Below are 16,321 nucleotides of genomic sequence, written 5' to 3' on the forward strand. Positions count from 1 at the left end.
GTAGCAGCTGGGACTCTATTTACATTTATATCCAGTATCGTAGGTAGGATCCTAATAGAGAATGCATAGTAACTATATTAGCATATTTTGAATAGAATCAAAGGACAGCTTCCTTTTAAAGTGGAAGGACAAGGGTCCTTATCCTTGCTTATCTGTTCCTGAATAAGAATTCTTCTGACTATGAGAATGTTTGAACAAACCATTTACTGCTGCCAAGGCAGCTCTATTTTAAAATGATTTCATGTGTTATTGCTAAACTATCTTGTATCCTAGGTGCTTTAAGCATTTCCGTAGACACAGTATACAAAATTGTTAGCTTAATGTACTCTGGATCCAGACAACTTAGATTTAAATCCCAGCTGCCTCTAATCTAGCTTTATGATCTTGGTCAAGTGTGTGCATGCATGCACAGTCCATGGGATCACAAAGAGTCGGACCTGACTGATGTGACTTTGCATGCATGCATGCACGCACTTGCCCAAGATCACGCAGCTAATCCCTTATCAGTCACATCATTTGCAAATATTTTCCCCCAATCTGTGTGTTGTCTTTTTGTTTTGTTTATTGTTTCCTTTGCTGTGCAAAAGCTTTTCAGTTTTAAGTAGGTCCTATTTATTTTTGCTTTTATTTTCATTATTCTGGAAGATGGATTTAAAAAGATTTTGCTGTGATTTATGTCTGAGAGTGTTCTGCCTATGTTTTCCTCTAGTAGTTTTATAGTGCCCAACTAACGTTTAGGTCTTTAATCCATTTTGAGCTTATTTTTGTGTATGCAGTTAAGGAATGTTTTTATTTCATTCTTTTACATGTTGCTGTCCAGTTTTCCCAGCACCATTTATTGAAGAGACTGTCTTTCCATATTTGTATAGTCTTGCCTCCTTTGTCATAGATTAGTTGGTGGTTTTGGTGCATGGGCTTATTTCTGGGTGTTCTGTCTGTTCCACTGACCCCGTATTTCTATTTTTGTGCCAGTACCATACTGTTTTGATGATTGTAGCTTTGTGGTATAGTCTGAAGTCAGGGAGTCTGATTGCTCCAGCTCTGTTTTCCTTTTCAAGATTGCTTTGACTATTCAGGGTCTTCTTTGTCTCCATACAGATTTTGAGATTTTTTTGTTGTAGTTCTCAAGAAGATGTGGTGTGTGTACACACACACACACACACACACACACACACACACACACACACACAATGGAATATTACTCAGCCCTTAAAAAGAATGAAATAAGACCATTTGCAGCAACATGCATGGACCTAGAGAGTGTCATACTGAGTGATGTAAGATGGAGAAGGAGAAATATCATATGACATCCTTTATATGTGGAATCTAAAAAGAAATTATATAAATGAACTTACTTACAAAACAGAAAGAGACTCATGGACTTAGAAAACAAACTCATGGTTGCTGGGGGGAGGACATAGTTAAGGACTTTGGAAAGGTAACACACACTGCTCTATTTAAAATGGATAACCAGCAAAAACCTCTTGTGTAGCTCATGGAACTCTGCTCAGTGTTACATGCCAGCCTGGATGGGAAGGTGAATGGATACATGTATGTGTGTGGCTGAATCCCTTCACTGCTCACCCTAAACTATCACAACATTGTTTATTTGTGATAATGCTATAATTAATTGGGGTTAACTGCTATACCCCAATACAAAATGTTTTTGGTGTTAAAAAATAAAAATGAATGCTAGCGTGGATTCCCACGCCCTCTTCCAGGGAATCTTCCCGACCCAGGGATCAAACCCTTGTCTCTTATGTCTCCTGTATTGGCGGGCGGGTTCCTTACCACTGGCACCACCTGAGAAGTCTGAACCTGCCTATGCCACAGTTTTTTTTAAATCTGGAAAAGTAGTGATAATAGTTGGCTAATGTAGGGATGAAATGAAATAATTGCTGATGCTTAGCACTTGGCAAGTACTAAATGACAGCTATTATTATTTTCCATGCTTGACATATAATTTACGTAAAAGTTGCTTTTCTAGATTTTTTGGCAAACAACTTATTTTGTTGGGTGGGTTTATGCTTTCCAGGAGAACAATTTGATATAACAGAAATCTGGATTCTAGCTATGGATCATCCACTGATTGATCTTGATTTGATTAATTCTTAAGAGGGGGTCAGCTGGATGGCATCACTGACTCAATGGACGTGAGTCTGAGTGAACTCTGGGAGTTGGTGATGGACAGGGAGGCCTGGCGTGCTGCGATTCATGGGGTTGCAAAGAGTCGGACACGACTGAGCGACTGATCTGATCTGATCTGATCAGATAAAATAATGTAGTATTTTCATATAAAATTTAAATATTTTAAAATAGGTGAGCATGTTGAGTCTTTGGTTGATTTTGAGTACTCAACAGAAACCTGTTTTTTGTTTCATCGTAGTGTGAAATGGTGATCCCAGATGCTCAGTTTTTGTACCGAAGCTTACCAATGACTGTTACAAAAATTTTTGTAATTCTCAAAGTTTAAATTAGTGGATGATTTACAGATGATTCCTGTGATGTGTGTTCTAAATTCAAACTACTTGACAATCACGCCCAATAAAAATAAGTTCCCCAAGATGCTTTTCATGTCACCAAGACCCTATTTCATAAAATTATTGTAATAACCTCCTAATGAATTTGAGTTAGAGAAACTGGAAATACATTATTTTCTTAATTACAGTGTAGTATGTATATGTGCGTGTTTTATTTTAAAATGTTACAAACGTCGCTTAGATTTGCTTTGTTTTTATGTCCTATTTTCTGAAAGACTATTCAGATTTTCATTAGTTTTTCACTTCCTTCCAAAAGACACCTTGTAGAGAAAAATTGTAGAATCAAAATGAATGTTGTAGTCAAATTTTAGTGGAGTTCAGGTCCTGTAAAGATGGTTGTGTTTAACTTCCACAAAGTTATTTGTTGTTTTTCCTGAACTTTTCCTTTTGCAGCAAAGTTCTATTTTCATTAACTACACACTATTTTAAAGTAGAAGATGGTGGTGAAAGATCAGTCTGTGTTACCTTTGGATTTTTTTTCTTTGTGAAAGCAATGGCTGTCTTGATTGTAACAGAAAACTATCTGGAATTCGGACTTGAAACAGGTAATAATTATATAAGTTCTTAAAATTAGGTTTATATTCTGAAATGTTCTAAATAATTAACCTTTATTATTCTTAAGATTCTTTTTTTAGCTAAGTTTTTTCTCGCTTTTTCCAAAAATGCTCTCCCGTCCTTATTTTTTCCTTAAACTTAAATAAGTGTTTCTAATGTTAATGTTTACTCACATAGATAAAGATGCAGATTATAATGTAAATTATATGGAATGTATATATATATCAAAGGGATGTTTTCAAAGGCTATTTCTCCTAATAACTAAATTTTATTGCATTATGACATACTAATTAGCACATGAAAGAGCTAAGCTTGTCACTTCAGAATTTAAGATACTCTAGCATTTTATTTCCAAAGAAAGATTCTGTATTTTACTCCTATGATAAGAGTAAATTTTCTTCCCCCTACAGGGTTTACAAATTTTTCAGACAGTGCGATGCAGTTTCTTGAAAAGCAAGGTTTAGAATCTCAGTAAGTTTTTTTTTAATTAAGTATTATTCAAGTTAAATTTTTCCATTTTTAGTAAAATAGCACTTACTGTAAGTAGTTCTTTGTTTTTAATCAGTGAAAAGAGTTCTTTTTTAAGTAGGACTGTCTCTTTTAGCAATATCCTTACTCATATTTTTTACATTTGTATAAACTTAGTATCTTTTATAGAATTTGGATTTGAATTTGCTCTTATTTAACTTAATTCCTCTTCCATCAGACAGTAAACGAAATTCATGAGTCACATGTTATTTTTTTGTTGAATATGTAGGTAAGATTGTTAAAACTGTTGCTTAAGAGATGTCTGATTAAGTTCATAATTCACTAAAATCCCTTATAGTGGTAGAATAAGAACTGTCTTTCTGTGGGAGTTTACTTTGTATTATTTGTATTATTGTGATTTATAAAGTAATTAATTAGAAGAAAAGAAACTTCTAGAAGGTTCACTTCAAAAACTTACCAGCTTTTTAAAAAATTTTAATTTTAGGGGTCCTGTTTCAAAACTTACTTTCAAATTTTTCCTGGCTATTTTCTGTTCATTCATTGGGGCTTTTTTGACATTTCCTGGATTACGGCTGGCTCAAATGCATCTGGATGCCCTGAATTTGGCAACAGAAAAAATTACACAGTAAGCGGAAAATGTACATAAGCACATGCAGATAAATATATGTTTTCCATCTTAATGAAGGTATATTATTGTAATGAAATCATAAATTATTGTATTGAAAATTAATAACCATTTGATGTCACACTGCTTCCTCTTTCTACTATAAGCAAATTTCTTCCATTCTTTTCTAAACTTTTAAGTCCTGTGTAAGAAAAAACACTAATTATTAAATTTCTTTTCTTCCTGTTAAAATGGAAATATCAATATTTATGTTCTTTTGAACTCAGAGTTCAATGTTTATGATATTGTAATCTCTACCACTGATGTGAGGATTTATGGGAATTTCTTTCAATTAGAATTTTCAAGCTAAAAGTACTTATTTAAATTTCATATAAATGATTTGATTTAACTTAATTTTGTATTTAAAGCATTTTATTTTAAAATGTTTTGAAATTAAATCTGTGTACATAAGAAATGTTTGTTTTCCTTATATTACTGACCTATTTGTAAGCTTATTTTACTTTGGGATTACTAATACTGTATAGTGTTAAATTACAGTTTACTATTTTAGTTTTCAAATAGAGAAATTGTATTTGAATCTCTATGTATAAGTCAGAGCCCACTTACTATATTCTTTGTGATTGTCAGAGATTCTTTTCTTGGTGTAGACACCTAGGCAGAGGAACAGATTTTTATCTTCATCATTTCATATCCAGATCCAAATTTCCAAGTCCTCTTTTTGTTTTGCAGTAGAAGCCCAAGTTGAGAATATTCCATTTTGATATATGTATTTATATGTATTATATGTATATATGTATATATATGTATTAATGACTATTAAGTTTCTCTTAATAGTCATATTTCCTAACATTTCTGCTCTTTAAAAACCTACATTTAATGATGCTAATTCTCTGTCTTTTCACGTTCTTCTCTCTCCTACCTCTGTCATTTTCCTTTATTTTAATTTTGAAAATGTTTTTGTGTTTTTCCTCTACTCCCTTTTTTCCTGCATATGCTTTGTGTGTGTTTACTTATTCTCACCTCCTAGTACACACTCCTTCATTCCTCTCTTTTCCGCTCCTTTTACTCAGCACGCTCTTGGCTACATCCTGCTTTTCTCCCACCATCCGTCTCTCTAATGGCTTCTTTTAAAACAAAACCTGGTTCTCCCCCTCCTCTCTACACACACACACTTCAGTCCACTAACCCCAGTGTTATGATTTAAATAAGCTGAAAGGGTGGGTGGAGGGGAGCCCTTCACCAGCTACTGAAACCGCTGTGGGCTGCTCCTTGATACTAGAGTGTTCCCTAGCAACACTGCATACCTAATACTGCTGCTTTCTTCCCCCGCACCCGATGGTTTACCCAGGCTGTGGGATGAAAGAATCACTTTATAAAAACATTTAAAGCATTTAGTGGTAGTTTGGGATTGGAGACACTGAGGGTTGGGGGGGTGGGGGGCACATTTTCTTTTCCTTCTCAGAAAAATGTAGCTTCTTACGATTTTTCCCTTTGGGAATCTGGAGTTTTATTTTCCATGTATTACAAACGGCCCCCTCACACACACACACACATTGTGTTGTAGCACTCTGCCCGGATCCAGGGTGTGGCAAGCTAGTTTTGTAGTGAGAGCAGCAGACTGGCGCAAAGAGCTGCATTCTCCTCACCCCCGTGGCCAGGCAATAGTACTTGCTTTAGGGCCAGAGCTTAGAACCAGAGTTCCACCTCTGCCCAGTCAGGTAGGTCTTCATGGTTTCCTGAGCCAGCCGTTTACTCACAGAAATCACTATCACTTACACTGCAGTGGTATTTTAAAGTGTGTGTGTGTGTGTGTATTTTAAACCCTCCAGTTTAGTCTCTTTTCCTCGCATGGTTTGTAATGAAAACAGTACATGGTAATAAAATAGTCTGAAGAACGTCTTTCTGAAACAAGGACAGTCTTTATCAGTCACCTGTCTCTGTAGGGTACAGATTTGGGGCAAGAGTTAACAATGACGTTACATCTCACACCTGAAACCTTTTGCTGTATTGGGTATATTGCCTTGTAGGAGTAATGTGAATTTCTCCTGGTTTGTATAGGATAGGGAAATTCATTTCAGATAACGTTCATAATTCTTCAAGAAGAAATAAAAATGTGAATCATTTAGGATTTTAACAATTAATTAAAACATTATACATGATCATTACAAATGCAGTGGCTTCCACCTGCCATGTCCCATCTGGTATTTTGGACCTCGTAATAGGTCTCTTATTTGTAAGTAATCAGAAGCCACTTTGTGTCTGCTGGACTGAAAAATATCAAAAGATGACTCCTGTCCTGAAAATCCATTGGATTCATTGATTGTTTAGAGAATTGTTCAAGTTCCGGTGTATTAAATCAGGGGTACAGTAGGAGATTGTTAAAGAACCCTAGAGTGGGAGTGAACAGATTTAGATTTTAGTGCTTAATCTCTTTCTCACCTGTAATATTACCATGTGCAAATCATTTAACTTTCCTCAATCTAAACATTCTCATCTGAAACATTAAAATAATGAGTTGTTTTTATAAGGGCTCAAATTAGTGTTGAGTGATAATGATTAATATAAAATAATGGTGGCAACAATACCTTAATATAGAATACTGAAAATAAAGTTCCTACCTTCATTTTTTAAGTCCCAAGTTTCTGTAGTTGATTAGTGTATTTTGCTTCTGGGTTTTTATGTTTATTTCTTACATACTTTCAGAACATTACTTCATATCAACTTCTTGGCACCTCTGTTTATGGTTCTGCTCTGGGTAAAACCTATCACCAAAGACTACATTATGAACCCACCATTGGGTAAAGAAAGTGTCCCTTTGTAAGTATGGGTATTTGGGGGCTAATTTTTGTTTTATTATGTAATCAAAACTTCTCTAAAATGTTTTTTACTATGTTCATGTTTTTAATTATAATATTAAGTTTGTATTTTTAAAACAATATTATTATCTTGTACAGTTGTAAGTTTTTCTGCTTTTTCACTTGATATCCAGTTGATATCTGAGATTTTTCTTTTTTTTTGATAGCACTTGTTTTTAAGACACTTTGTACATTTCTGTTATTTTTCTTAATTGTGAAAATTAGGACAAATTTTATAAATGAAAGTTCATCTATTCAGCCCCTTAAGAGTTATTAATATTTTCCATATTCAGTTTTTTGTTTTATTTTTTGATAAAGTATCTTTTCAAGTAAATCAGAAGCATAACATTTTTACCCTTAAGAACTTCAGTATGCCTCTCTAAAAAATAAAGATATTTTCCTACATGACAGTATTGTCATACCTATCAAAATTAAAAATAAAGCTTTAACATTATTATCTAATAGTAAGTCCTATTCCCCAATTAAACAACTGTACTTTAACAGAAGAAGAAGAAGGAAACAAACAGTTTGTTAAAAGGCATTAGTAACTGTACTTGATATGTTAGCTCATTAGCCTAATGGAACTATATTAGAGTAATAAAAAGATACAGGCAGAGCTGGTTCAAACCCCAGTTCTGATCCTCACTAAAGCTGTCACTTGAGGGAGATTATTTAACTTCACTGAGCCTCTGTTTCCCTGTCTGGGAAATGAAGATAATAGTATCTACCTCGCAAGGTTATCATTGGAATTAAATGAACACATGTAATGCAACTGGCTAGAAGTAAGTGCTTAATAAATGTTCCTTCCACTGCTTTGCCTTATCAAAATTAAAATAGAAAAACTTGACTAGTCATTGATTCCACAGTATGCATTTTACATTATGTATTTCTTATAGATCCTGGTACAGATTTGTATTGGAATAAGTGTAGAATCAGTGATGACCATGATTTGTTTTTTTTTAACACTTAACCTTATTGAACTAAGAAAGTATACTTTGAAGTCATTACATTTTTTCCCCACATAAGTAAGCTTTAATGGTAATTTCAACTTGACAGGTTTGCTCTGAGAATTTAAAAGTTAATCCTAAGGATTGTAGGGTTCTAGACTAAGGTAGAGAATCTGCCTGCAGTGCAATGTGGGTGACCCAGGTTTGATCCCTGGGTCACGAAAATCCCTTGGGGAAAGGAATGGCAACCCACTCCAGTATTCTTGCTTGGTAAATGAAGGAAACAAAATTATAGTCTTATCTGTGCTCCATTTTATTCCTTTTTTATTTGTTAGATCATTACATTAAGCGATTAGACAGCAGTGGTTTTTAATTTTTGTTTAAAATCCAAAGCCCATGTTGTAGATTGAGAAAGAATGGCTGCCCATTAACACAGGTCCTTCGTCTGTCACATGGAGTAAATGGTTGGTGAAAGGCTTTTATTTGTAGTGACAAGCAAAAATGGTTAGAATGTAGTTTCAACCCAGAAATGTATTTAAACTCATCCATCCATGTGTTCTGCTTGGGCATCAAGAAATGAAATGCAGGCAGAGTCCATGCGTGCTTATAACCTCTTAAGAAAACCAAAAGAGAACATGTACAGTGGTACCTAGAATGGCTTCAAGAATTTGGAGAAATTTCTTCTGCCTTTTCTTTACCTGCATATTTTGCCCCAGGGACTCTTTCCTGAGATACCCTATCGTATCAACTGACCAAATCCTTATGAAGTTAAGTAAGCAATCTGAACTAGAGGTACTAATCAGATAACTATTAGTGGGACTGTTACCTAAATCCTGAACTCCTCGTAAACAGGGCAGATATTTTTTGATTCACTGCCTCGTACCATTCCCTTCCTTTGTATTACCTGTCATCCTCAAAGTGTATATACTAGCTGTCTACCAGCCAAGCCGCCTGGTTGCATCACACCAGGGAGCACAGTATTGTCTGTAAGCCCCGGAAGGTTCAAGGCTGTGGACGGTCCTAAATCTTTGTATACTCTTATTCTCACATGACTGATGCTTTAATCTTACCGTTCATTATAATGTAAATGTATTGATAAAAGTTGGCCTTTATGCTTCCTAACCAATGTGCATTTCTCATGGCCTTGTAAAAAGGAAACCCCAAAAAAGCATGCATAATAAAGCCTTTGTTCCATCCCTCCATCACCTCTGTTTCATAAGTAGTTCAACCAAGACTGTATCCTTTCCCATCTTCTCTGCCTTTTCTGTTTCCTGTACTGTTCTTCAACTGTATTTCCACAGGCAGCTTTTTCTGTATTGTAGTGTTAGTCCCTTTCGTAGGTGCTTACACTGGATGGAAGACAGGGATGATACCAGAGCCTATTTTGGAGCAAAGTGTTGGTTTTATATCTTTTCCCGCTCATTCTTCTTTATAGCCGTCCAGTCTACCCTCTTAGTCTTTAAGAATTTGGGGGAGACCCTTGTAAGTTCCACATCCTGTCTGGCAGATCACTAGACACATTTCAACAGTCATATGTTTAACTACTTGATGTGTACTAGAAATTTGAAGAGTCAGGCACGGTGTAAGCATTATCTTCAAATTACAATGTTATCTTTTATCAAAGCAGAAACCATGGTCTTTTTAAAATGTTAAACCCCTTAAGGACATCAGAATTTACCTCTTCTTTCTAAAGTCCTTTAAAGAACATCTGATTTTAGTGTATTATATCAGAATTCTTGATCCCAGTCAGAAATTCAGCAGAGTGAAAGATCCTACTCAGGTGTTTATGTGATCAAACAAAACTGTAGCCAGAAACAGATGGGTTGTTAACTTGATAGTTCACGGGCAAGCTCCTGGGGTTTCCTTCCTTCTTTCTTGTAGTCTCCAGTTTAAGAACTCCCAACTTCCCTTTTTGCTTAGAGTCATTCTCCTACCCCCATGCTGGAGGATAGATAGAGAAGGGAATCCCAAGTATTGCTCTACTTTTTTCTTTTAGACTTATCTGGTACTTCTTTGTTCCATGATGCATTTATTTGTTATGCAAGTGAAAGTATCCTGTAAGTCTGTGATAGAATGGGACACTTTTCATGTCTCCAGTTGTAACTAAGTCTAAATTTACTTGTATTAAATATCTTATCCAATGAACATTAACACATATAACTAGCATGCTAGCATTTGTTGGTCTTTGAGAGCACCATATCAACTTTTTGATCTGTAGAATGACAGAAGCTACGTTCGATACTCTGCGACTCTGGTTAATAATCGTGCTCTGTGCTTTGCGGTTGGCCATGATGCGTAGTCACCTGCAAGCTTACTTAAACTTAGCCCAGAAATGTGTGGATCAAATGAAGAAAGAAGCAGGCCGAATAAGCACAGTTGAGCTTCAGAAAATGGTAAGTTTTACACTGTAGTCAAAATGAAAATTAGCAAATACTGATGGCACTAGCAGTAAAGAACCCACCTGCCAATGCAGGAGACCCAGGTTTGAACCTGGGTTGGGAAGATCCCCTGGAGGAGGGCATGACAACCCACTCCAGTGTTCTTGCCTGGAGAATCCCATGGACAGAGGAGCCTGGCAGGCTGCAGTTATGGGGTTGCAAAGGATCAGACACGACTGAAGCAACGAACACCACATGCACAAAAATAAAAGTGCTTGATTTCCTTCAGTAGTACTTTCATTCCATGATATTCTTATTATGAACAGATAGAATAATCTTAAACTGACAGATGTCAGAGACCTTGATCTGATTATAGTGTTAGGTGAGGAAAGGGTCTCAGTGCCCCTTCCTGCCTTAAGTACTTTAAGTATCATACAGTTTGGGTTACAAAGCTGTGGTTTATCTACGTTTGCTAAATGGGACTCCCCTAACTGATCTGAAAGACATCACAGTATATTGTATAGCTTTTGTGACTTAAAGAATAGGAAATACTAGTTTTAGTGACTAAATGTATTCCTTTTAACATTAATCCAAGTACTTGAACATGGAACATAAGTAAACATAAGTTTACTTAATGGAGAGCCCAGAAGAGGAAGGTGCTAGGAATCCATCCACTGTTGTAATGGACTAGGCCCACAACCTGATCAAGTCTTTCTAAAGAAACATGGTGTCAGATCCTCTTGTTTTTTACTCTGGAATTCCATCTTGACTCTATCAAGATTCAAATAACTTTTTATGTTTTACCTTTCATGTATTTTCATACTTTGAATTTTACTTCAGTCTAATGTAAATAGGGATTAATATTTTTATTTATGAGGGGTTTATGTTCATATATGACTCTTATTGTTATTTACTTTGATATTTTAGGTGTCTTCAGAAATTTTAGCATTTTGTTTTATATTTGAAATAAGTGAATATATGCCGTTTGAATTTCAGTGATTTTGTTTCTCCAATTTGTATTAATCACTTAACTATTTTTAAGGGATTTAATGTTTTTTTCACATCTTAAAGAACCTTCAAACTTAGCCTTTCTGAAGTCAGTCTGGGGGCATTTATAATGAAGTACAAATTTATTTCCAGTTAGCTTTCTTCCCATGGAAGGATTATTTATCTTTTAAGCAATTCAGTTTGATGATTCAGTTTGATACAAAAGTTTAACTCACTCATAACATGTCAGCTGTGTTAGAACCTAACATGTTGTTTCAGGTCGCTCGAGTCTTTTATTACCTTTGTGTCATTGCGCTGCAGTATGTGGCTCCTCTGGTCATGCTGCTTCACACAACCCTGCTTTTGAAAACTCTAGGTAAGCATATCCTGGCAGCTGGGACGCTCACTGCTCTACTTTCTACCTGTAATTAATAGTGTTTTCTGTTACCTACAAAGAAATATGCCTCTTAAAATTGATTCTCTCTTTAGAAGTTTTATGAGGAAACATGGGAGCCTTTAAGCTCTAGAAGTTGATTCATTGATTTATCTTCTTGATTTTGAAAACTCAGACCCATATGGTTTTATAATGTTAAAAGAATTGTTTGCTAAAGTTTAATTCTGAGTAACTTGAGTGAACACTTTTTAATCTTAATATTTTGTATTTTAAGATTGTGTTAGTGCATAGCGTTTAAATTATTATGAGGTACTTTTAAATTTATGAATTGTAGGATCTTTTGGTGGGTTCTACTTCAGATAATTTAACGTGGATAGAATAAAGATTTCTTGGTGGCAGAACAAAGTTCTTCTATTAAGTCTGTTCACTAAGCAATCAAGCCCCTCTGTGGTGTTACTCAAGAATTATCTATTACCTGAGTTGATTATTTCTTTGCTTAGATCTGGCAGTCTGCCAATGTAGGGGTTTTAGAAGCCCAAAAGAATTAAAAGCATTGTTGGGTGGACTTACAGATACTATAGAGCTGATGATAGATGTAAATAATCTTTCAGGAATCTATGGAACATAAAAGAGTAGCTCAGTGGTGAATTATGTGACTCATATCCTATCAACATAGGAAAGTATATGACGAAAACACTTCTGGAGCTATTAATAGTCTCTCACATTGGGATCACAGATAGTTTCTGAGAAAGAAATTACTCTGATATTCTAGAGGTAGAAAAGATTCTAAGAAGTTACAGAATCTATTCTGTCACTCCAGTAGAGGTAGTTGATTCATGGGTTATATAGGGAAGAGAATGTTTTTGTTATTTTACCAGATTTTAATGCAGTTAATTAAAAGTAAATTAGTTTTTGGCTTTTATGTGTAGTTCTACTGAGAAGGTTAGATTATAGTCTGGTCAAGTTAAGTGAATTTTCCCTAAATATGTAGAAAGCTTATTATTTTACTTTATTTTCAATACTTTATTTTCAACATAAAATAATTTGTTGTGCCACTTCTTATTCTTAATTTGAAATATAAGTTAAGGAATTTTTTTTTTAATAAGAAGCTTTGGAGTTACTTACTCTTCAAATTTTATTTGCATCTTTAATTTTCTAGGTAATCACTCCTGGGGGATTTATCCAGAATCTGTGTCTGCCTTGCCAGTGGATAATAGTCTACCCTCCAATTCTGTTTACTCTGAATTACCATCTGCTGATGGGAAGGTGAAGGTAACTGTTACCCAAATAACAGTGGCACTGAGCAGCTTAAAAAACATTTTCACTCCTCTGCTTTTTCGAGGACTTCTGTCTTTTCTGACCTGGTGGATTGCTGCTTGTCTCTTTTCTACAAGCCTTTTTGGGCTTTTCTATCACCAGTATCTCACTGTGGCATGAATCTCAGTTAACAAAAACGGATATCAAAGTCACACTTTGAATTCAAATATCGTACCCTTGAAGGGCCAACGAAAACCAGAAGAAAGCAAATACAAAGGAAAGAAACCATATCAGAATATCTTGTTTTAAATACTTCCTCTGTATTCTCAGGGTGGATTAATGGTATTAATATTTTAAATTATAGAATAGGTTGTTAACTGCTATACTATGGTATTGAAATTTTAACTCCTTGCATTAAGGGATGTGAGAGGGCTATCTGCAGGTGTAATACTTCCAATGACCTTGGTTTACAGAAACCTCCATCAGTCTTTGGAACTTCTCATATGACTCCAGTTATTGATTGGTTCTGTTAATGGTATTAAGGTACTGTTGATATTCATAGTAGCTGCCTATAGAACAGTCTTCAAACTGAGCCATGCTTTAGGGGAGGGAAGGGAGTTAAAGTCACTTCTGTTGGTAATATACCACTCTTCAAACAGCAACAATGACAAAATCCAACAGAAAGGAAGAAATAGCTACTGTATATTACAGTAAAGAAAGCTGCATAGAAATTTTAAATTAAATGGAGATGTACATGCTTAATATTTACAAGTACTGCTGCTTGAGAGTAGTGAGAGTATTGCTTTAAAATGCATTCTATCCAACTTGAGAGATCTTTTACATGATTGGCTACATGAACGTTTGAGGTCTTGCCATTAGGTTTGGACCTCCCATATTTTATTTTATTCTATGATCCTAAGTATAGTTCCTTGTAATAGTCTAAAAGTATTTATCAATGTTGATCAGACTTTTAAAAAATTACTTTGTAATCCTGCTGACTACCTGTATGTATTGTACATATATATTATATATTAAATATATAATATATTGAGATTATAAAAGATGAAAATATTGGATTCTTATAATATTTTAAGTTGCTGAATGTATGTTAAAATGTGATTGAATGAGATGCGTTTGTATCTAGAAATTTTCTTTCTTCCTTGAATGAGATTAAAATACATTTTGAAAATTCATCCGAGTAAGCAGTTTATTTGCATTGCCTATGTGTGAGAGTCTAGAGAAGGAAATGGTCTTGCCTGGAGAACGTCCGTAGGGTCGCAAAGAGTCAGACACAACTGAAGCAACTTAGCACACACACGTGTGAGAGTACTTCCGATTTTATAAATACTTAGGTGATTGCTCCCCAACTAAAGTTCTTTTTCTATCATTAAAAAAAAAATTAGAACCTTTCCCACTCTAGACAAATCTGGTATCATTTAAGCCTATGTTATATAGGACTTGTTGTAATTTTGTAGAGATTTCATTTGCACTGTTTTTCCTTTATAGGACAGAAATTGAAGTAATTTGAGAAATTCAAAAATGGGGGGGAAAAGTAAATTTTTTTGAATGCTTTTTTACACGGGGAATGAATATAAGAGATAAACAGATTCCGGCCCCCCTCAAATGAATAGAATTTATTGGTAAATATTCTTGCGTTTAACTGTCTTGTGAGGCTATGTATTATGTTTCAGTGCGATTGTCACTGTTGAAAGCAGTTTTGAGGCTCTTCCTTCTTTTGGCATTGTTTTCAAGGCTTGTGGTTCATATTCATTTGAATAATCTCAGTATAGCAAATTCCTATCTTTTGGTGTAGATTAAATATTTTGAAAATAGCTGATATTTTGAATAAGACTAAGTAATAAAATAAGTGCTTAAGTTGGATAAAGGTCTTTGAAGAATTGTGAATATAGCCTAATGATAGTTCATGTGTGTTTCCAAAAGAAGCATGCCAAATATATCTTGAGATATCAGCATTACTGAAATAAGTATCTTATAACAAGATTACAGTGAAGTATGACATTCATTTTGTATATGAAAGTTCTCACATGTTGGACTTGGAAAAAATCTCTCCTGTTGTTTATAACCATTCTAATTTTAAAAGTTATATTATGAAAGTTACAATTAAAGTTATTTTGATTTTCAAAGATTGTATAGTGGAGTTACATGGAGGAAAGGAATAGAATTCATTATTAGATGGACTGGCATGTATTTCTGAAATACTATTGATTTCACTCTTTTTAAACTTGAATTCTCCCTAAGTATACTATGAATTTATAGAAGCCACTGGTTAATTGAAGTGGTGGCCTTAATTTTTTTAGCCTTTTAAAGCAAATTTTGAGAGAAAGATGATTGTAACTACTAACTGGTTAATTTAAACATGTCTTTGTATCAAGGATTATATTAAATGCAAAAGGGTTTGTACTTTATGTAAACCAAGTAATATTTTGAAGTCGAGATATAATTCATATAAAGTTGTAGTGTAACAGTGGTTTTTTTGATATATGTATATGTTGCAAAGTGACTGCAAGTAATATTTTTGAATATCTCAAATTAGGTCAATAGAACTATTTTTTACATTAGACTCTAATCAGTATAAATGCTTCAGAAATCAGTTATTTTTATTTTATATTTTTGCCAGATTAACTGGGAACCCATAAAATCTTGCTTCCTATGGTCTGTAGAATATTACTTGACAATTTGTTGGTTACTGCCCCCATCCCCTGGCCATTGCACTGTAAAAATTAGAGCTCTGAAAAAAAAAAAAAAAATTAGAGCTCTGTTCTACTCCCATTGATTTGTCCAAAATGAAAAGCATATTCTGCTGCTGCTAAGTCACTTCAATCGAGTCCGACTTTCTGCAACCCCATAGACAGCAACCACCAGGCTCCCCCATCCCTGGGATTCTCCAAGCAAGAACACTGGAGTGGGTTGCCATTTCCTTCTCCAATGAATGAAAGTAAAAAGGGAAAGTGAAATCGCTCAGTCGTGTCGGACTCTTAGCGACCCCATGGACCGCAGCTGACCAGGCTCCTCCGTCCATGGGATTTTCCAGGCAAGAGTACTGGATTGGGGTGTCATCGCCTTCTCCATGAAAAGCATATAGTTCTATCTTAATATTGTATTTATTTTGATAATCTTTGGTTTTTCCCCAGAATTTCAGTTGTTACGCATAAATGGCCAATGCATCCTTGCAGTGTGGACTCACTGTCTTATTGTTTCTGATATAAATATCATTGGTAAAATAGTGACATTTCTTCTTAAGTTATGATTCAGAAGAGATATTCATCTATTAGT

The 16,321-nt window shown here is 34.8% G+C and overlaps 1 protein-coding gene across 3 annotated transcripts in view; it reads left to right on the forward strand.

The window, feature by feature from the left end:
• Positions 1–14,220, forward strand: part of TMEM161B (transmembrane protein 161B) — a 78,471-nt gene extending 64,251 nt beyond the window's left edge. For 2 of the 3 annotated variants that reach the window (XM_027545654.1, XM_027545656.1), the window contains 7 exons: positions 2,934–3,085; positions 3,506–3,566; positions 4,069–4,209; positions 6,913–7,026; positions 10,230–10,404; positions 11,656–11,752; positions 12,930–14,220. In XM_027545654.1, the coding sequence (XP_027401455.1) occupies positions 2,934–3,085; positions 3,506–3,566; positions 4,069–4,209; positions 6,913–7,026; positions 10,230–10,404; positions 11,656–11,752; positions 12,930–13,207 (1,018 nt within the window). In that variant the 3' untranslated portion in view covers positions 13,208–14,220. The remainder of the gene's footprint in view (positions 1–2,933; positions 3,086–3,505; positions 3,567–4,068; positions 4,210–6,912; positions 7,027–10,229; positions 10,405–11,655; positions 11,753–12,929) is intronic. The other variant, XM_027545657.1, reaches the window with a different exon arrangement.
• The last annotated feature ends 2,101 nt before the right edge of the window (positions 14,221–16,321 follow it).

Source organism: Bos indicus x Bos taurus, chromosome 7 (assembly GCF_003369695.1).
Source record: "Bos indicus x Bos taurus breed Angus x Brahman F1 hybrid chromosome 7, Bos_hybrid_MaternalHap_v2.0, whole genome shotgun sequence".
Lineage (NCBI taxonomy): Eukaryota > Metazoa > Chordata > Mammalia > Artiodactyla > Bovidae > Bos > Bos indicus x Bos taurus.